Source organism: Corylus avellana, chromosome 3 (genome assembly GCF_965113065.1).
Source record: "Corylus avellana chromosome 3, dhCorAvel1.hap1.2, whole genome shotgun sequence".
Lineage (NCBI taxonomy): Eukaryota > Viridiplantae > Streptophyta > Magnoliopsida > Fagales > Betulaceae > Corylus > Corylus avellana.
This window is the reverse complement of record NC_142492.1, coordinates 2,170,839-2,192,448: the sequence shown is the minus strand read 5'-3', so window position 1 is coordinate 2,192,448 and position 21,610 is coordinate 2,170,839. Positions and strand designations below refer to the sequence as shown.

The 21,610-nt window shown below is 35.6% G+C and overlaps 2 protein-coding genes and 1 pseudogene across 5 annotated transcripts; 2 read left to right on the top strand and 1 right to left on the bottom strand.

Moving 5' to 3' along the window:
* Positions 1–563: 563 nt before the first annotated feature.
* Positions 564–11,549, top strand: LOC132174423 (Cell differentiation, Rcd1-like protein). 2 transcript variants are annotated; one of them, XM_059586084.2, is made up of 9 exons: positions 564–802; positions 4,790–4,861; positions 6,206–6,295; positions 6,921–6,963; positions 8,028–8,134; positions 9,336–9,431; positions 9,863–10,053; positions 10,185–10,254; positions 11,070–11,549. In XM_059586084.2, the coding sequence occupies exons 1-9, from the start codon at positions 623–625 to the stop codon at positions 11,175–11,177; spliced, it is 957 nt and encodes a 318-aa protein (XP_059442067.1). In that variant the 5' UTR covers positions 564–622; the 3' UTR covers positions 11,178–11,549. The 2 variants fall into 2 exon arrangements, with proteins under 2 accessions (XP_059442067.1, XP_059442066.1); XM_059586083.2 differs by lacking the exon at positions 4,790–4,861 and adding an exon at positions 4,676–4,747.
* Positions 11,550–13,328: 1,779 nt separating this feature from the next.
* Positions 13,329–17,470, top strand: RTL2 (RNAse THREE-like protein 2). Of its 3 annotated transcripts, none has more exons than XM_059588300.2 (5): positions 13,329–13,834; positions 14,229–14,381; positions 14,565–14,941; positions 16,180–16,402; positions 17,100–17,470. In XM_059588300.2, exons 1-4 carry the CDS (start codon positions 13,523–13,525, stop codon positions 16,352–16,354), a joined length of 1,017 nt encoding a protein of 338 aa, XP_059444283.2. In that variant the 5' UTR covers positions 13,329–13,522; the 3' UTR covers positions 16,355–16,402; positions 17,100–17,470. The 3 variants fall into 3 exon arrangements, 2 of the variants coding, with proteins under 2 accessions (XP_059444283.2, XP_059444282.2); XR_015911790.1 differs by lacking the exon at positions 17,100–17,470 and adding an exon at positions 15,429–15,551 and having other exon boundaries at positions 13,431–13,834; positions 16,180–16,270; XM_059588299.2 differs by having other exon boundaries at positions 13,431–13,834; positions 17,121–17,470.
* Positions 17,471–17,690: 220 nt separating this feature from the next.
* Positions 17,691–19,524, bottom strand: LOC132174569 (alpha-1,3-arabinosyltransferase XAT3-like; annotated as a pseudogene).
* Between the last annotated feature and the right edge of the window lie 2,086 nt (positions 19,525–21,610).

The following is a 21,610-nucleotide window of genomic DNA, read 5'->3' as shown; positions in this document are numbered from 1 at the left end:
AATGGTTAAACTATACAACAATGAACACCTTAGAACGAATAATTTTCGTATGAATTTTTTTTTAAAAAAAAACATTGAAATTCAATCTCGTAAGTCAAATTATAATAGTGGAAATTATAAGCGTGCTGCTAGGGATACTTGGAGTTGTTTTAACAAGTTTTCTTATAAATTGACTTGAGAGTTCATAATTACTGACATGATTTAAGCAAAAACTGACTTTTCAATTTAATTAATTTGCGGTGGATATTTTACTTAGGTGAATTATATATAGTAAAAATTATAATATTTCAAATATTTTTCAAATCATATACATTTGATTATAGAAGAAAAAAGAAAAAAGAAAAGAAAAGAAAGAAAAAACAATGTGGCCGTGGGACACGAAATGAAATGCCCTTGGAAAGTGAACTCACGCGACACGACAGCGCGAGTACCCGTGTCCTTTAAACCAAACAACTCTACAGGCCTTCCGACGCGCATGCAAAGCACGTGGCGTTCCCTCTCCGAAACCCCAACTAAACTTTCCCACATAAGAACCAAAAATAAAAAATAAAAAATAAAAAACACCAAAGACCCTCCTTCTATCTCTCAATAGAAAGTGAGGTAGTGCGTGTTCCTTAAACCGATGGCGAATCTTCCCCAATCGCTCTCCATGAACGCGCCGTTTGGGGGTCCGAGCGCGTCGGCCCCGAGCGGCGCCGGAGCTCCGGCGACTAAGGACCGGAAAATGGCCTCGGCCGAGCACTTGGTTCTCGACCTCAGTAACCCTGAGCTCCGTGAGAACGCCCTTCTCGAACTCTCTAAGGTAACTAATCGCAATGGAATGATTCGATTTGATCTTTCTGTTATTATCATTAATATTCTATCTATGCCGATATATTGCTCCTAGGTTTTTTTTGTTCATTTTTTTTATTAGTTGCTCATTGAATTTTCTTAGGGATTCTGATTTAACACGGGAAATATCGGGGAATGATGTTTCTTGTCTTTGATTGACTGCATATTGTTTGGTTGCTGAGAAAACTGAGGAAAAGAAATGAAATGAGAGTGGAATTTTGTTTATTTGATGCCGATTAAGAAGCTCGCCTCAGTTGTATAGTGGAACTAGCGTGGAGACTTCTTTTTCTTTTTCCTTTTCTTGGGGGTTCCTTTTTTTTTTTTTTTTTTTTGGTGTGGGGAGCAGGAGTGCTGTTTAACCATTCTAAGTTTCTGCTTCACTTAGAAAAATGTAATAAATTTCTTGGTAATCAAACTGGACATCGAGACCAATATTGAATTATTGATGGATGTAATTATGTTACCCGATTTAGATGGAATCATTAACTTTGGCGTGTTTTGTAAATTTGTATGGATCAGGATCGTCAAGATTAACTAGGGTACCTAGATTCAATTCTTGATGAATTTGTTATATGTTGCCCGTTTTAGGTGGAAATGTTAGCTTTGGCAGGTTTGTTATGGATCAGGATCTAGGTTTCTAAAGATACTTCCACCGTGGAGTTTTTAAAATCCTAATCACCATTTTTAAATTAAATGGTGCCATTGTCGTACTAGCTAGGTGGCTTTCTCTTGTATACTTCCTATGTACCCTGTGCCTTACGTTTTGAATAAATAAATGGTGCTACTTCAGCATTTCCCATTAAGTGGGACACCATGAATTAGGAAAAATTGAAATCTTCTAAGTGTGGTTATGTTGAGTTGGCAAAAGCTTAATAACTTTCTTTGAAAATAGTGGTCAAAGATTTCAAGGATTCCACGGTGGATTTACTCTAAAAAATCTAGAGGATCCTAGTTGTTCATGTTTTGTAGGGGAAAAAACAAAAGCACTGCTGTATTGTGCATGCTATAGCGGTTTTGGGTTTAAATTGGTTTGGTGTTCTGGAAAATGGAGATTGACATAAATGACATGAACACGTAACAAACAAGTAGACATTATGGGTTATGGCCTTCAAACTGTCATGGTGGTCTCACTCATACGTAGTTTTGTAGACAACATGGGTTATGACCTCAGAACTGTCATGGTGGTCTCACTCATACTTAGATTTAATTGGTTTTTCTTAAAATAGTTATAATTTTTAAACTGGATATTATTTTGATGAGTAAATCAATGAGTGTGACATGCTAGAATGGGAAAACAAACTGGTTTCAAGGGTTGATGGACTAGGTTTCCAATAGTGTGGATGACTGTTGTTATAATGATCATTATGCTTCATAATATTAAAAAAGGGAATATCGGGGCAAAGCCCTAGATACCCCCGTTATCAAAAAAAAAAAAAAAAGAAAGAGGAAAATTATGCTTAACCACCTCAATTGGCCACCCCATTTGTAGTGTCCCCTTAATATTTTAATTTGGTTAATCTACCATACCAATTTACCATTGGGGTTGCAATGTCCCCTTTGCCCCCAAAAAGACAAAAATACCCCTAAAAAAAGAAGCTAAAAACGTTAATTTTTTATTTTATTTTTTAAAAAATAGCCTACTCACTGCATGGGGGAAACGGGGACATTGCAATCTCAATAGTAAATCACTTTTTAAAAAAAATGGTAAATCACTAGGGTACATTAAACAAATTGAAAGATTGGAGGGATATTGGGTAGTAGATTGAGGAGGGTAAGTTTAGTTTTCTCTATTACAAAATATGGATAAATCTATTCTAACATTTAGATACACCTTGAGAAACAATTACGGTGGTATTTGATTGAAAGTACTGCATTCATTACCTAATACACTGGGCTTATAATGTTGAATGTATGCGATATAATCTTTTGATGAATGTATATATACATATATGCAAATGTATCCTAAACTTTCATGTCAGCAGCATCAAATTTAAACCATGATTTTAAACTTGCATTGTTATGGAGATAGCCAATAGAGAGAAGTTCTGGCAACGAGTGAGACTTTTTGATCATGTTCATAATTAGGGTCTCAATCAAGAAACTTTGAGTTCAAGTGATTGGAGCTTTTTTATAACTTATTGCTGTCTACTTTTCATCTGGAGCTTCTTTGTTCAAAGCTTAGATGCTCTTAAAGATTAGCAACACTATTTAATTCATTGACAACTAAATCATTGTGTTGTAATAAGTTAATTGGGCATTTAAATCGACACATCATACCTCTAAAAACTAGTTATACATTTTGTAAGAGATTCTAGGGAGCTTCAATTGTAACTTAAACTAGTTCTTTTGGTGTGATAGCACATATGTATCTAGTGCTTTCCCTAAGTCGTTACAAATGGTATTTGAGCAACTTAGTAATACCATGTATCATTGGAGCATTGCATGACTTAGGTCATTACGAGGACCTAAGGAATTTGATTGGAGGAGATTATGACACCATAAGAAATTAGTCCCACATTGGGAAGATGAATTGCCCACATTGAGTAGGTAGATTATAAAGATACTCATGAGTGTTAAGTCACACATTGGATCCTTACTATGTGAAACTAAACTTTATAAGTGATTCTAGGGAGTTCTAATGGTAATTTGACTAGTCATTTTGGAGTAATAGCACAGATGTGACTAACACTTCCTTGGACTCAATTAAGAATTGAGATATTATTTTTTTTGATAAGTATAGAACTTTTGTTTATGAGAATTGAGATATTAATTTATAGAATTTGAATTTAACTTATCAAAAAAAAAAGAGAATTGAGATATTATAGAATTTGAATATGATTTATAATTTTTTTTATTTATAAATAAGTGATTCATTGAAAAGCATAGAGGGGCGTAACCCTAGTACACAGGAAGTATACAAAGAAAAGCCCCACTATAGACAAAAAGAGGAACATAAAGATAAAAATTGAGACATGGTGAAAATCTTAGTCACACTACAAGCTTCGGTCCAATGGAACAATGTTTGAATAAGCAACTTTTTGAGCTCTTCCATTGACCTTTCTTAATCTTCAAAGCATCTTGCATTTTGCTCTCACCAAATGATCCACATAAGACACAATGGTGCTATTCACCACACCTCCTTAGCTGAAATATTACCACGCTGACCACGCCACTACACTAACAAATCTGCCACCCCTCCGGATATAACCCATGTGACTAACTATTATATCTCCATAACCATAACCCATTGTTGGTCTAGAATTGATAGATTTTTATTATCTCCTGACTGGGATGATTTATAATTAATTTTATATTTTGAAAACCGTCTTGCAAATCTCCTTTGTTGTTAAACTAAGGCATTCACTCCCTACCCCTCCATTGGGATAGAGAAAAAGGGATGTTATTATCTCTTTATAAGCTCTAGATTTAAATTTGTCTTACCTGTCAAAAAAGATTTAAATTTGTCTCCTTAATTTGAATATGTGTAGGAACATAAATAATTTGTTATAGCCGTTGAGGTAAATTACCTAGTAGTTTGATACCGTAGCAAGGGCTTTGGATTATGAGACACCTAAGTACCTGTGCTTATAAAAGAAAATTCTTTTTTTTTTTTTTTTCCATCCCAAATGAGAATCTTTTTGACTTTATTATCATTTGTTTTGTCTTTTTCAAGTAAACAATATAGATTATGAAACACTTGGGATGAATTTAGACTTGTGCAATGATTGGTTTTGTTGAAATTTTTGGATGAATTATGTCCGTGTTCTTATCTTTGAATGGTTAGCCATTGTATGCTGCAATCATAATCATAAACTTGTGTCTGCCTTTTGGTTTCATTTTTTAGAACAAGGAATTATTTCAAGATTTGGCTCCTTCACTGTGGAATTCTTTTGGTACTATTGCTGCACTTATACAGGTATGCCTAATAAATTTATGTTTGTTTCTTTTTCTATTTTAGAAAAGAGAATTATTTCAAGATTTGGCTCCATTGTTGTGGAATTCTTTTGGTACTATTGCTGCACTGTTACAGGTACGCTCTTTTTGATCGTCAATTTATGTTCTTTCATTGTTTCCCCCCCTTTTGTACCATATTCTTCATGTTTTGTCAAGAATTGGTCTTAATAGCTTATATACTTGGTCTTATAAAAGAATTTCCTTGAAATTCCTTCCCCAGTTGCTAGCACAATTTGCTAGCTTAGAAAATCTGAAAAAAGGAAGAAAGCTGGAAGCATCTGAAAACAAGTATCTACTCATATAATTATCTCAAAATAAAGATTTAAGCTGAATTGTAGAAAGCTCAACACCATTAAAGGTCCAATTATTTCTCTCCTCCAGATAATCAATATTATGCATAGAGGAGTAGCATTACATATTGATTCATTACTATGCCTTCCCAAAAGCCCTTCCTACATGATAACCTTCAAAGTCATCATTCAAGAACTCCAAACAATGAAAAAGCGGAAGACCAGAAATCTCGAGTGACAGAGTAATGAGGCCTTAGATGTTTAGCCTAATCTCCAGTAGACTTGCACATACAACACCAATTAACAAGAATCGTATTCCTTTTGATGACTGATCTACAGTTAAAATCTTCCCCAATTTACATGTCCAAGCCACAGAATCAACCTTCTTAGGAAACAACTCCCGATTAGATCCTCTCAAAGCCTCATAAAAAGAATGGACATCAAATTCATCATTACACTTCAGCTTCCAAACAAAGCTATCGTCCTCTACACCTAGTGGGAGATTAAAAATAGAGTAGATCAAGAAGAGAATCTACTGTTTCTAATTTCCAATATGAAAAGCACGAGTAACTTCTAAGATTTCATGAACCAGTGTTCCCATTTTCAGAAGACTCCAAATAAGAGTAAACAGAACAAATGGTGAATATCACTACACAGGAGAGGAGGGATGATGAAGGAATCAAGTGAAAAAAAAAACTATATTATAGATTGAAAATTATCCTGTGGTTCGCTAGTTGATAAATGGTCAATCTATCTTGTGATCTCAGTTGCAATTTTATATATTGATATAGCTGGTTTAAACATGTGGTTTCAAAGTATTTCTTCTTTGTCTTTTTTCTTTTGATAAGGATTTGACATATCAACTCATTATCAGTGAACTTATGTCATTGCATGTGGAGGTTTTGTATTTGAATTATTCTTTTCATGCTAAATAATCACTTTACACAAGCAAGATTTTTTGTTTGCTCTTGTGATTATACGTTTTGCTTTTGTTCCTTAGAAGTTGAATCTCCAAAATTGGAAATATTTTGATCTGTGATTCACAGACAGGATCTTATGATGCTTTCTTTCCATAATTTTGAACCTTTTTCTACTTTTTTTTTGATAAGTAAACCTTTTTCTACTTGCAGGAGATTGTTTCAATATACCCTGTTTTATCACCGCCAAATCTAACTCCTGCACAGTCGAATCGAGTTTGCAATGCTCTTGCACTTCTTCAGGTAAAACGTTTTTCCTTTTCATATTTGAACCTTCCAGTATTGTATGAACTTTATACTTCATTTTGTTTAATTTTGGACTACAATTATGTCATCATCTTTAGAAGGTGAGTTTGGAGTTGAGTTGTTTGATTGCAATGATGAAGCACCTTTGGCTTGTTTAAATATGTCAGTTTACTTAATACTTCTGGTGCTCACCTTAAATAGATGGAGAAGGCTTTGTCAGTTAGTTCTTAGCAGAAGTAACTGTCTGCTACAGGTGGTTTAAATATTGTTGGTTATCATATTCCTTTCCTGTTACGTCTTTTAGGCTTATTATATAAGCCTATATGACTGATTTTTTATAAATTATCCTACAGAATGGTTAAACTCCCTCTGGAATAGAGCAAATTGGCGCAATTATAAAGTTCTTGTGCATGTGTTGCAATCAATTTGACAAAAAGTAGCTTTGGTTTTCTATTCTAGCCTTGCTACTAGGTTTTTTTTTTCTTTCCCCTCATCATGGACATTACTTGCTTTTTATACTTTAGGAGGACAAATGTAGGTTGCATCACTTGTTGTTTGTTCATGAATCTCTGTTTGCAGGTTGTGCTGATGCTTTGCATTCTTTTATGTATTCTTTTTACAGTGTGTAGCCTCTCACCCGGACACAAGGATGTTGTTCCTCAATGGTAATGTTATTGATATCTTTGACATGTCTTTTTACCTGCTTCAATCTGGTCTTATATTCTTGATGTAATTGCCTAACATGCGAGAGAACAGAATATGTAAGTTAAGCATATTTTTATGGAAGTCTTTATAGCGTTTTGCAGAAGTTGTCATTTGCATTGAACCACAGATGTAGCCCACAAATGTGAACAGCAATCACAGCAGTATCTGATACAGTATAATGGATTAGATCATGTTAAAATTATAAGCTATGGTTAAACTGATGGTTGGGCTAGAAAAGGGTGGGGGGTTGTGGGTGATGTGGAAGATAGATCAAGGTGGGCAGGAGGAGAGAGCTGTAACATCTCTTGTACTAGATCATATTTTTATGATGAAGCCCATAACAAATGTGCCGATTCTTTCATTCTGCTAGTATATTTTCCACCTATTAAAAAGAAAAAGAAAAATCCTTCCACCAGGTTAGTCCAGTTAAAATAGTGTAATGGTTTGTGATTGAAACTGCTGGAAGGGTGTGTATAATATATTAACTAGATGATAATATATAAACTAGCTGGTCAGGTGGTATAAATCCTTTCTTGTTCAAATATCTTCAATTGAGTTCCACCAGCGGCACAGTTGGATAGGTACCCTCAGCAGTAGCTTTAGCTGCTTACCTTGAACCAATTGGAATAGCCCTACCCATATAGGTATATACTAAGGCAAATCAAATTGGCTTTAACTGGACTGCATATGAGATAGGAGGATTTTGTTAGAGAGGGAGTTCACCGGGAGGAGAAGAAGAAGAAGAAGAAGAAGAAGAAGGGGGGGGCGGTCTTCCTGGTTTGATGACCTCTTTTGAAGTTCTGGTTTCTATGTTTGTTTTCAGTAATTACCTTGTACATATTGTACATGGAACCTTAAGACCTTGTACACCATTATTGCTTAAAAAAGTACTTACAGAAGAAATGGCGAACCTTAAGACCTTTCTCCATAAGAAAGATCATCTGGTGGTAGTGGCATTCATAAAAGCGATATGTGTTATAAATGTTCAGGTTTCAAATACTGACTTCCAGATTTCTTTTTGCAGCTCATATACCATTATATCTGTACCCCTTCCTTAATACAACAAGCAAGTCAAGACCATTTGAATACTTGAGGCTGACTAGCTTAGGTGTCATTGGTGCCTTGGTGAAGGTATTTCATCCTTGCTGACGTTTATACTGCTTGAACTCATGCAAATTCTTATTTCACTTTAATTGATAGTGATAATTTGATGTTTTGCATTGTCTTCAGAGACATGAAATTTTGTATAGAACATTTACATGCCAGTTATATAGCTAGCACTCGTGCAGATGGAAGTAAATGAGCAAATCAATCATTCTATTTACTAATCTCGGGCAAGGCCAAAGTAGGTTTTAGGATAAAATGAGAGAAAATAAACGGCAAGCAGAAAAAGAAAACATATTTGATTTTGGCTATAAGCAAGATGGATGGAACCTTATTATTATATACTGCAGCTGATGAAGGATAACCTTAATTTTGGTTGGCAGACTTCAGAGAGATTTGAGTTTTTAGTCACTGGCTTACATATTGGCCCTGAAAATACCCACGGTAGCTATATTCAGCCAGAGAATGGCAAGCAAGTAGCCAAATAACTATTGCTGAGAAATTTGGCATGTCTTTCCCGTCCCTGACTCATATATTGCTATCAATGGGATTGCCGACTTTGTCCATATAGCATTTATGTTTGTAAAGCCTTCACCTGCACAATGTTCTTAGATGACTATCTGCTTTTTTCTTCTTTTTTTCTAATAATAATAAAATGTTCTTAGATGACTATCTGCTTCACAATGTTCTTAGATGATTATCTGCTTCACAATGTTCTTGGATGACTATTATTAATTGAAGCCGACTTGTAACCCTCTCTGAGATGGGGGAGAAAGGTATCTTCACCTTCACAATGTTCTAAGATGACTATCTGCCTTTTTTTTTCTTTTTTTTTTTCCCTAATAATAATAATAAAATGTTCTTAGATGACTATCTGCATTTATTAAGAAGTCATTGAAGCTGACTTATAACCCTCTTTGAGATGGCCTTGAGTCCTGTTGTGTTAGTAAAGCACGGGGATGTTTAATTCATCTGAACATTTATTGTGTTTCAAATAGTCTTCATTTAAACAAAGAAAGTATCGGATATTATTCATGTATAACTCTGCTTTTTATATTAATATTTACTTGCAGTCTGGCACATACTAGGACTTGGTTGTACCTCTCTCTCTCTCTCTTAGATGCCCACACGCATGCACACACACAAAAGACTGATATATTGTGTGTCATAATAAGTTGCAAAATATTTCTTTATATTTTGAATGAGCTTTTTCTTTTTCTTTTCCCAGGTTGATGATACAGAAGTTATTAGTTTCCTTCTCTCGACAGAGATAATTCCGCTGTGCCTTCGCACTATGGAAATGGGCAGTGAATTGTCAAAAACAGTTGAGTAATCTGATTTTATTGCGCTTGACGTCACTACCTGCACTCTGCCATGGCGCTTGAGAACTGGCCTTTTAGAATTTAGGAGTATTGCATCTGATCTGTTCCTACTTGAAAGCCTTGACATATTGAAAATTTCCCCCTTCAAAATTTGTTTCTTTTTATTATTATTTCTACATCACCCTTATTTCTGACAAAATTTTGCTGCCAAGCTGCATAGGAGGCGCCTGATTATGATTACCCATGAAACAATGATGTGATGAAATATCTGCAAATGCAGAAATGGACACATTCCTTGCTTTTCAATACTTCTAACCGTTTAAGCCAGTCATTCAATTTCCATGTTGTGCCCAACTTATCAAGGCCTTGTCCTGACTTCCTGGTATTGCATTCTAAGGTTCATAAACGTCTGACAAAAGTTTTCTGATGGCAGGTTGCAACGTTTATAGTTCAAAAAATTCTGTTGGATGATGTGGGCTTGGATTATATTTGTACCACAGCAGAACGGTTTTTTGCAGTAGGTCGAGTTTTGGGGAACATGGTTGCAGCCCTTGCTGAACAACCATCGTCCCGACTGTTGAAACATATTATTCGTTGCTATCTTCGATTGTCCGATAATGCAAGGTTGGTTAAGTAGATTGCAATTCCAGTTGTCAGATACTGCTCCCATATCCTTCTCCCCCCTCTTCTCAGTTCCCTGGATTTTTTCTCAATAATGTTTGTAAGTTATTTGTTCTTGGACTTTTATGTTGCAGGGCTTGTGATGCGTTAAGAAGTTGCCTTCCGGACATGTTAAGAGATGCTACTTTCAGTAGTTGCCTTCGTGTAATTATTTCTTTTCCCTATTGGTTGCACTCTTAAAGTACATTGTGTGTTATGTAAGTAATTAAAGTTGTTTTTAGGAGTCTTGTGGAGTAGGTTAATTTTTGCCCTTTAATTGAGGTTTATTGATATTGGTGAACCCAAATACAGGTGCTGTTTTGAACGGTCATGGTAACTTGTCTTTTAAACGAGGGGATCATGCGTATAACATTAGGCTTAATGCTGGAAATTACATTTTTATTCCACAGTGTTGATATAGCAGTTTTCTAACTAACTCTTGGATTAGTCATTGTTTAAAAAAAGTATATAATGGTTGGTTGGAACTGTTACATTAGCATTATAAGATAGTTGTGCGATAAAAATGTGATATATACCATTTCTTTGAAGATATATGTTATCTTTCTTTGCCATTTAATACCGAAGATTTTTTTTTTCTTCCTTAAAGAGTTAGGTTTTTCTACATTCAGAAGAAACAATCAAGTGAATTTGACGGGGAGTGCTAGGGAGCCAAATAAATGAACCCAGAAAAATTTTCAAATTGACATGGTAGATCATGAGTGGCAGACAAGGGAGAGAAAATTGCATTTTTTTAATTTAAAAACTTTGCCACGTCAATTTGAAAATTTTTCTGGGTTCATTTGTTTAGCTCCCTAGCACTTCTCGAATTTGACAGTCTACTTTTTTAAAAAAAAATTTAAAAAAAATTTTTTGTTGACAAAAATGCAAATCACGTAATTCTGCACTTCAATTAATTTTATCTTACTTCACCGTATTGTTTGGCCGGTTTCCAATTTCATGGTCTTTATTTATGCTTCCAGGAAGATCCCACCACAAGGAGGTGGCTGCAACAGTTGCTTCACAATGTCGGAGTAAATCGGGTTCCCACACTTCAGGCCGGTGGATTTGATCATATGATGGTTAACTAATTTAAATTATGCCATGTTATTAGACTTTTCATATTTTGTTTTTTAATTTCTTTTTATTTTTCCTGCTGTAGACTGGCAGTAGGAAGAGTGGCTAATCTATCTTTTTAATCCAATTCAATGGCCCTAATTGGCAAAGTTTGCTTCTTGTAATTAGTGATGCATCTAAAATTACTTCTGCAGTAATTCAGAAACCAATCTGATTGTCGAATCATCTGTAAGCCAATGATTTCTTATGTGTAGTTTCTAGTGAATTCTCTCTTGCCCCCAGCCCCTCCATTGAGAAGTTATGCTGGTTGCCTGTTTGATTTCAGCCAGTTGAGTTAACTGCAATTATGCTTCCCCCGTGGAAATATTTATTTATTCTCTTTCCTCGTTGGATTGCCAACACAAATTTTTTGTATATTATCCATGTTCTCCGAAAATATGCCCTGATTAAACTGAGTGTCGAGGGAAATATAAGTTCTGTAATATTTAAATTATAACATGATTTAGATGACCATTGTTACATTCAATTGTACAGTCTGGCCCAGAAGAAGAAAAGAAATCATACATTCTACGAGGGTTTCATGCATGGCAGTATGGGAAATGGATGCAGATTTAATAGGATGGAGATCTTAGCAATTTTGTTGTACATATTGCTAGCCATTTGAAAAAAATGTGAGGGCGCTTTTATAGGTTTATTTGTCCAAGCATGTCTCTACAACATATTTGCTGTCCGTAGCAATTAGACTCAAATTGCTAGGATCTGATCTGGATCCAATTTAATGAGTTTAATTTTACTATCATTTCATAGAACATTGCTTGACCAACTTCTAACTAGGGAGCAGATCATTCAATGTTTTATTTTTGCCTTTTTCTTTCTTTTTTTTTTGTCTTTTTTTAAAAAAAAAATTCTAGGAATGAGAACTTATCATTGGCTGCATTTGGTTTAAAGCATGATAAACTTTTAATGTTGCGACAATTGATGAAGCTATTCCAAAGTACGTATCTTTATGAGTGGCAATGATTAATTGACTCTCCCTAAATGCCAAGAAACTGAAGCTCTTTCTTTCATATTCTACGTGTAGATTCCATTTGTATTTCGTGTTTCCTGCTCCCAATTATAATGGAAGAGAGAAAAATGATGATTTGAAAATACTTTCAAATACACGGCAAAAAGTGGGCTATTTGACAACTTGGTGTATATTAAGGTTGGCACATTTTGAGGTATTCAATGCACTCTACTTCTTGAGGAGGAGCAATTGCCGGTGAATGTCAGAATTGATAGAAGCACAAGACCAATCATAAAAGAGATGAGTTTTGTTAATTATAAAATAATCATCGAGGAGTCACCTTCAAGGATAAGAGAAAAACAGCCATTGAAGATTGGACAAAGGTCTTGTTAGGGTCTACCTTCTGGTTGCTATCCCCAAAAGAGCAGGATTTTCAAATTTAGGCCTTAGTTTCTGTAACTTGCAACTTTAACACTATTTAAGCAAGCTTTGTTTGAAAATTTAAACGTCAAATATTTTCATATTTTCCATGCAAACCAAGAACGAAAAATTACAGTGTGACAACGAAATATAGAAAAATCAAACCTTAAACCAAGAGCAAAGTATATAATTTTTATAGTTAAAATTATTATTATTTTTACATGAGAGCATGATTTTGAGTCTTTTAAAGTTTGGAGAAATACAAAAATAGTCCATTTGATTTATCTAACTTACAATAAATTCTATATGGCATTAAAATGAACTAAGAAGCTGCTTGATATATATATATATATATATATATATATATATATATATATATATATATATATAACCTTACTCTTTACTGTCAAATTTCGTCAAAACAGTTGATAGATTTCATTAACGTGTCATGTCAAAACCAATAAAATGACAATACTTGTCGCTCACAATAAAAATTAAAAAAAAAATGTTAAAAAAAACTTAAAAAAAAATTAAGTTTTTAGTTCCCCCCCCCCCCCCCCCTTTTTTTTTTTAATTAAACAAGAAACTATAATGAAGAATTACACGTGTGAACGTCAGAATGATCATGTTGGAGCAACCCTCCCACGGGTGGTTCTCACCTCCTCACGCGACAAATGCGCGTCGACTTCACGCCCTCCTAGAGTTCCCAACTAGTAAAGCTCTCGAGTCTTGAACTCTGTTAATTTCCCACGCTTCACAAAAAAACAAAACCAAAACGAAAAGAAGGTGATCGCCACAACTGCCATTGATGCCCAGCCCGATATCCTCAGCCCATGGTGCATAGAGCTCTTCCCAATTCCCACCCGGTTACGCGATTGCCCCCCCTGCTTTGAAGAGATCCCCTACCTTCAGGCGCCAGCTGTCTTCTCTGAAATGGAAGAGGCGATCAGAGCCGTGGAAGAGATCGTTGGGTACAAGTTCAAGGAAAAAACGCTCTTAAAAGAGGCCCTGACCCACCCATCCTACGCCGAGTCGCAGTCCTACCAGCGGCTCGAGTTCGTCGGCGACGCGGCGTTGGGGCTCGCGCTCTCAAACCACGTCTACCTGGCCTACCCTGACCTCGACCCAGGCCAGCTCTCCCTCCTACGCGCCGCCAACATAAGCACCGAGAAGCTCGCGCGCGTCGCCGTCCGCCAAGGCCTCTACCGCCACTTCAGGCACAATGCCGTGGCTCTTCGCGATAAGGTTACCCTTTTTCGGCTTTCTATTAATTCTGGGGGTTTTTCTGTTTATTATGAGTTCGATGGATAGCGTTTCGAAAGTGCATGATTTTGTTGCTTTCAAAACGAAATTTTGTTTTGTTAATTCTTGGGTTTTTTTTTTTTTTTTTTTTTTTTTTTTTTTTTTTTTTTTTTTATCTTCGTAGTATGAGTAGTTTGTGGGTCTGGGCGTACATAATTATATTTGGGTCTGTTCTATTACCTGAAATTTGTGGGTTTTGAGTGATGAGTTATCGGTTAGCTTTTTGAGAGGAATTTGCCTGGACGTGTATTCTGGGCTTGTTTTAAATCTTAGAATTTGAGCAAAAAAATTGGTTGTTGATTTGTTCAACGCAATTGGTTTTGTTTTATTTTTATAGGTTCAAGACTTTGTTGATGCAGTCAATGCGGAAGATGATACGGTTGTGTATGGTGGAGTGGTAAAAGCCCCGAAAATTCTTGCGGACATTGTAGAGTCTGTGGCGGCTGCTATATACGTTGATGTTAATTTCGACCTGCAAACATTCTGGGTGGTGTGTATTTAACCCTTCGTTTTTTTTTTTTTTTTTTTTTTTTCACTTAATTCAAAGGAAAATATGATCTTGGTTTTTCTGTTCTTTTTTCTTCTTGTTTGGAGCTTTTCCTCTCTATCTGTTATATATATGTCTTGCTCTGTTTGTATAAATTAAAAGGCATTGTTTGTTGAACCTGTGTAGATTTTTAGGGGTCTCTTGGAGCCTATTATCACGCAAAAAGACTTGCAGCAACAACCACAGCCTGTTACAATGTTGTTTGAGCTGTGTCAGAAGCAGGGTAAGCATGTTGACATTAGGCATTGGAGAAAAGGGGCAAAGAATATTGCTAGTATATATGTTGATGGCAGGTTTGTTGCCTCGGGTTCTTCTGAGCAGAAGGAAATCGCAAAGCTTAATGCAGCAAAGCAAGCTTTGAGTAAGTTATCGCAATCTATCCCCACTAACCTTGGGATGTTTGAATTTTCTGTACGGCTCGATGGGTCATTTGAGATCGAAGGTGCAAAACAAATGTTACATGAGCTTTGTGGCAAGAAAAAGTGGCCTAAACCTACTTACAGGTAGGACCTCCTTTATCATGAACCGAGAATAATTGGAAGATGCGTGTGTGTGTGTGTGTGTGTGTGTGGCATTATCTTATCTAGTTTGTATTATGGTTGACTTCTGCTGGTGTCAAGGATATTATTCCCCCCCTATTACTTACAAATTGGAGTTTTATTTTGAAGATGTTTGCTCTAGTAGATGCATGCTAAAGTTAGGCTATGAACATTGTAGAATAGAATTAGTTCATTGCATACAAATTGTGTGTGTGTGTGGCATTATCTTATCTAGTTTGTATTGTGGTTGACTTCTGCTGGTGTCAAGGATATTATTCCCCCCCCTATTACTTACAAATTGGAGTTTTATTTTGAAGATGTTTGCTCTAGTAGATGCGTACTAAAGTTAGGCTATGAACATTGTAGAATAGAATTAGTTCATTGCATACTAAAGTTATGGTAGCCTTAATTTCCTTGTGACACATTGGATAAAGTTGAATTTTTATTTCAGGACACTACACTTTTTCCATCTATGGCATGGTGCGAGTTTGATTTGCTAACCGGTGGTTTAGAAAGTTTGCACTTTGTCTGCGTGAGATCCATCCCATTACATCCGTCAAACTTTGCTGTCAAAGTATGTATGTGCTAATCATGTGCTTTGAGAAATTGTGGCATTTTACCCACTTGTAGCTTAGAAAATAAACACTTCACCAATCAGTGGTTTAGAAAAGAAAAGAAAAGAAAAAAAAAAAAAAAAGACTTTTTACCCATCTGTGTTTCTGTGGTGCATACAATTTTTGACTGCAGAGTAATGTTTATGGACAAAATATAAAGGAAATTAATGGAGTAAACCTTGAGTGGGTAAAGTGTCACTTTTGAACACAGGTTTTGAAACCTAACCCATCACATACCACAGGTGGGTAAAGTCATTTTATTAGTTTTCTGTGTGCTCTTCATTATTTGATGATGGACCCAGGGGTTACAATGACAGGAAACATGTATACTGATCTGTGTCGCAGGTCATGTTCACATCAACTAGTGATTTTGTTCTATTAAATGTCAACACTCATGCCTTCATTATGTAGTTTTTATCCGCAATGAATGAGCTTTTTCTTTTTATATTCTCCATGTGTGTTGTCTCGACTCCACCTACCTCGAATGCAAAATTTTCCTTCTTAAGGATTCACCGTTATCAAATTCTCACCTTTTTTCTATCTTTTGAGATACTGAATCTTAAAATGTTATTTTACTATAACTTGCAGCATTGAGAAGGACACGGGTCTGCCACATGACAAGAAATTTGTATACTCAGTTCAAATACCAACTGTAGACGGTGTTTTAAGTATGCAGGGGGATGAACGGTCAAGAAGAAAGGAGGCAGAAAATTCTGCAGCTTCATATTTAATTCGTGCCTTAAAAGAATCGAATTGTTTATGATGCTACTTCTCTTTTTAGAAGACTAGGAGATAGAAGCAACCACATCTGGTAGGTTTTATTAACTGCTGCATTTAAATGCATGAAGTGGAGTTATTTTTTATGTATCTTGGCTTTGGAGCTTGTTCATCAATATCAGATGGAAAACTTCGTGAGATGTAGGGATTTACTGCATTGAGTGCATTCTATGCAGGTGGTTGCATGGGTGTGACTAATTTCTGCCATTAGTTGTAGTTGGACTGGATCAATCTGACAGTCTAACGTGGTTGTAAAAAGTGAAAATTCCATATGTATAAATGTATCTATCTCCATATTTCAGTTTTATATGCAACTAGGTAATTCCGTGCTTTGTGTTGGCATAAGCTACTTTCATTCTTCTTTGGCATCCTCGTTCATCCTATACTCTTTTGGTTAATGTAATTAATATGCATTGTGTGAGTTTGTGCACTTTTTATTTTTGGTAATCAATACAAAGGCAAGGGAACTGCAAAGGGGGATCTTTACCGCTACTGATGTGGATGGAGACAGGAGGGGAGTTGGTGGAAAAGCTTCCGAAATATGTGTGGGAAGCGGCCCATTTGACCATTCTTTTGGTTCTTAATATCATATTTGCACTTATTCATGTATTTGTTCATATACAAAATATGTTTAACTAAATTCTCATGGCTTGCATTATGGCATATTTTTAAAATGTCTTTCAGCTGCATTCTTTCAAGCTGTGTTAGTTAATCACAAAATGATTTTGCAGATGTTCTAATGCTCTCCCTAGGTTTATAGAGGGATGCTTTCTGACGGACAAGTTGCGGCAATCAAAAGAGCTGAGCAAGTATCACTGCAGGGTGGACTAGAGTAAAATACTCAAATTAAGTTGCGTTGGCGATTTCCTCACAAGAATCTTGTTGGTCTTGTGGGTTTTTAGACTAGTTTTTTCTATTTTTTATTTATTTTAAGGAGTGTAAACTAGGTGTTGTTGTATTGTGTGTTGTGATTGTGGTCCTGCTATTGGGAAGTGGGAACTAAGCAATGAGGCCCAAAGCAAAAAGCCTAATCAATACTTCAATTGCTTATAGGCATAGCAAACTCAAACAAGGGTGAAATAAATGATTGAATGTTTTTCTATATATATATATATATATACTCTTTTTTTTTTTCTGATTCAGCTTATTCACGTGATAATGACAATTGCCCCCAAAGCACTACACAAGATCTATAGATTTTTCGACGGTCTAAATTTAATTTTAAGTTTTTCTTGAGAAAAAAAATAAAATTAAATCTAGACTGTCAAAAAAACTACAAGGGATCTTCTCTAGTTTTTTTAGAGCAACCAAGTCAAAGCATTTTAGTGACCAAGAAATTTCTTTGCCTTCATAAGGGTCTCCCTAAGCCTCACCAAGTTTATCTTTATGTTCTGCCCGTCAACATACACAGCTCTTGGAGCATTGTAGCCCTGCAAGAATATAGACATGGGATCAGCAATGACTGGGTCATGAGGACCATACTTGTCTAAAAGAGAACTCTCCTCTGGCTCAATCTTATATTCCACATAATGCAACCCCATCTCAGCTACCGGTCCCCCATAGTAATTTGTTGATGCCCAATCTAGTCCCAATGGCACCACTTGCACCACCACTGCCCCGGCAGGCAAGAACAAAGCGTTTGTAAGGCCGGTGCCATGGGCTCCGACCAGGACATTGCACGAGTTGATCACTGCGGAAAACTTGTCCAAATTCGACATTTGATTAGCCGTTGCACAACTACTCGAAAACCCAGTTCCTCCATCACGCCCACCATTTCATCTTCATTTAGAAACATTCTTGTTTTGCGACGAGATATAAGAACTAACACTGGTTTTTTTATGTCTAGAACATTCTCTATCTTCAAGTTATATGATTCTCTGAGGAACTGCTTGAAGTCAAACATGGAGTATCCTTTAGGTATATCTGTAGAATTTAAGGCGAGATTGTCGTGGTATTTGAGCCCTATTATAGCCCCAAGAAAGCAATGAATAGCTCCATCTTTTGCAGGATTTATGACCTTGAAACGAGACAAGTGGGTTAGAATGTGACCGTATTTTTTGACCCACCAAGGCTTAAAATCAATGATGACAAATTGTAGGTGAGATCGGAAGTGGTGGCAGGTGATGAATAAGGGGATGATGAGCTCGTTGAACTCATGAAATAGGTTTCCTGTGAAGCCGCCGGAGGAGAAGACCACAGCTGGGACATCATGGTTAAAATCACAGGTAGGTGAGGTAGCATTTCCTAAAAGTATTTGCACCGGCGAGACTTGTTTCATTGCCGTCTCATCCTCTTTCCTTGGATATGGCGGAACCATGTGTTTAACTTGGACGTTAGAGGACTGTAGGTAAGCAGTTAATGCTTTGTTATCGACTATGACTAGTGGTTTGTTTGTGACACAAACTTCAGAGTGAAGCTCAGAATAGCATGAAAATCCACTGGTTTTAAGCTGAATTTGATTTTCTCCTGTATGCAAAATAAAACTTTTCATTTAAAATTAATTGGAAAATTAAACAGTAATCTTGAATATTTGGGTCTATTTGGAAGCAAGTTGAGAAGTGATAAATTATTACTTATTCCAAAAACTTAATCAATACTTTAACATACTCTCGTTCACACGTGAGCTCAAACTCTCCTGAAGTGAAACTCAACACGTAGAATATTTAACTGAAATGAAAGGTAAACTATGAAGTCCAACTCTGATACCGTGTTAAATTACCATATATTCCAAAAATTTAAGTTGATAGGAATGAAAAAATTTAATCATTTAATGAATAATTTAACAAGAAGTAAATGCTTAAGATAAAAGAGAGAGAACCTCTTACTAATCTTCTTAGAAGAGGCTCTGCAACTTCTACACCTTTGTTGACCTTTCTGCTGCTGAGACTACCATTCCAATTTGATAGCTTGTGCTTCCCTACATCATCAGTCAAGTCAAGTTAGCAAAGTCAAGGGGAAGAAGAAGTTAAAACCAAGACAGCAAACTGAAAAAACTGATGAATGCTCATATATTAAATGCAAACATGAAGGAGAATTACATGAATCAAATGGGGTAACATCTGATGTGAAAAAAGCAGCATAAAGGAAGAAGATAAGAAGCAATAATACTGCTGAAGTTGCACCAAGCAGCAGCCTGTTGGACTCCTTTCCCATATCCTTAATCAATCAGAAAAACCTCTTCAAAGATTTGTATACATGTTAGAGATAAAATGAACACGACCAAGTAGGAAGCATTTTTAGTTGGTAATTAAGCTTCTGCCATCATCCATATTTTCTGTTAATTTTTATGCCTTGTTTCGATACACTCAACGATATTAAATAAAGCAGTTGAGCTGGATTGTTGGATTTTCTTTTGGAAATTCAATTATGTATATATAATATTTTGTCTCGTAGTTAGTGCTTCATTTTCTATTGCTGTATTCAATAGGCTTCAAAAATTGTATCTTTTGCTGCTTCAAACGTGTGGTCAATGAATCCTTACAAAAGAGATGGCTAACGAACTCGGAGACCAAGGCAACTCGACTAAAAGAGCCTTACTTTTTTTTTTTTTTTTAATTGAATGAAGGAAAATGTTACAGAGGAGAGGAAGGCTTTTTCACCTCTGATCCGAATGGAAGAAATAATGAGAGATCCTATGAAAATGCTTTCAAAAATAAAATGGAAAGCAACCCACTTAGTTAAAGTATGTGCACGATAATTGACACATCTAGACACTTTCGAAACATTTTAGTTAGGAAATAAGAATAAAATAACATTAATGTCAGAAAAGAGCCTTACTTATTAGAAAGGCATGACAAATTCAGAAATGCCGCGAAAGCCCCGCCCTTGGGGAATGTTTGGAATTAAAATGGAAAATAGAGTTTATGCTCGTAAAAAATGCCTATATATATATATATATATATATATAAACTCATTTTTAAGCCTCCCCTAAAACACATTCTGAATAGTTTTTTTCTTTTAAGTTTAAGAAATGGATATAAGCCCAGCATGAGGATTCAGGAGGCAAGCCCAAGCTCGTTTCAACTTTAATCAAAATTTGGGTGGGCTTGAGACTTAAGAATAGCATACCAATAAAGGATGGGCTTACAATTAGGGCCAGTGAACCAATGGGCTTGTGAGAAGAGCTTCATATGGCATTTTCCAAGTAAGGGTATTCGTGCTTTCTTATTTGTCTAATTTCATGTTTGAGGTCTCCAAGGGGTAGCACAATCGGCTAGGAACCACGTCTCATGAAGCGGAGATTACTAGTTCGAATCCCTCCCTCCCCCCTCTTGTGCGGACATGTAAAATATATATATATATATATATATTTCATGTTTGAGAAATATAGTTTTTAAGTTAAAAAGTATTTTTTTAGTAAAAATTTTAATGTTTTTTAGTCAAAAAGAGTATTTTTGACAAAAATTTCATTTTTAAGCTTATGTCAAAAGTGTGTTTTACCCATTTTTAGAGTAAAAAAGTAATAAAAAAAAATTAAAAAAATATATATTTGAAATTTTTTACTAAATATGCCAATTTTTGTTTGGCACAGCTTTTTAAGTTTTTTTTTTTTGACATATCCACACAATAGGGGGGAGGGAGAGATTCGAACTAGTGACATCCATTTTATGAGGCTTCGTTCCCAGCTGACTGAGTTACCTCTTGGGGACAACTTTTTAAGTACTAAAAGTACTTTTTAAGCTCTCTAACACGATCCTAAACAGACCCTAAGTATTCTCTTAGACATGACCTGCGAATCTAACACGAAATTAGTATGTTAAAATTGAGAAGTTTGACCTATTTAATTAAATGAGTATATATTCGATCTTATACCCATATTTTGATACAATATAATCTGAACCCGACACGCAGACAGGAATTGCCATCATTTAGGTCCAATAGCTTCTCTTGTGGAGCAAATTCAGGCGATCAATTGTAGAAGATCCACATATATTATTAAATCAAATCCAAACTCACTTGCCAAGGTTAGAGCTGAAACTTAAGGATAAGTTTTACATGTTAGGTAGGTGTATGATGTAATGCATTTTTCCGAAAAATGGAAAAAGATTGATAATTTGATATAGTCAAAACCCAAAGTTTCTGATAAGGTCTTTGTTCAGTCAATTTAGATTGAGTGTACATATGTACCTTAGATTCTCAATATCTTTGAAGCAAAGTTCAAGAAACTTTCTTGAGGTAATTGCTAAAGTCTTGGATTGGTCACATTAGTATTTTGCTGACTGACACGTCTTCAAGGGTCAAA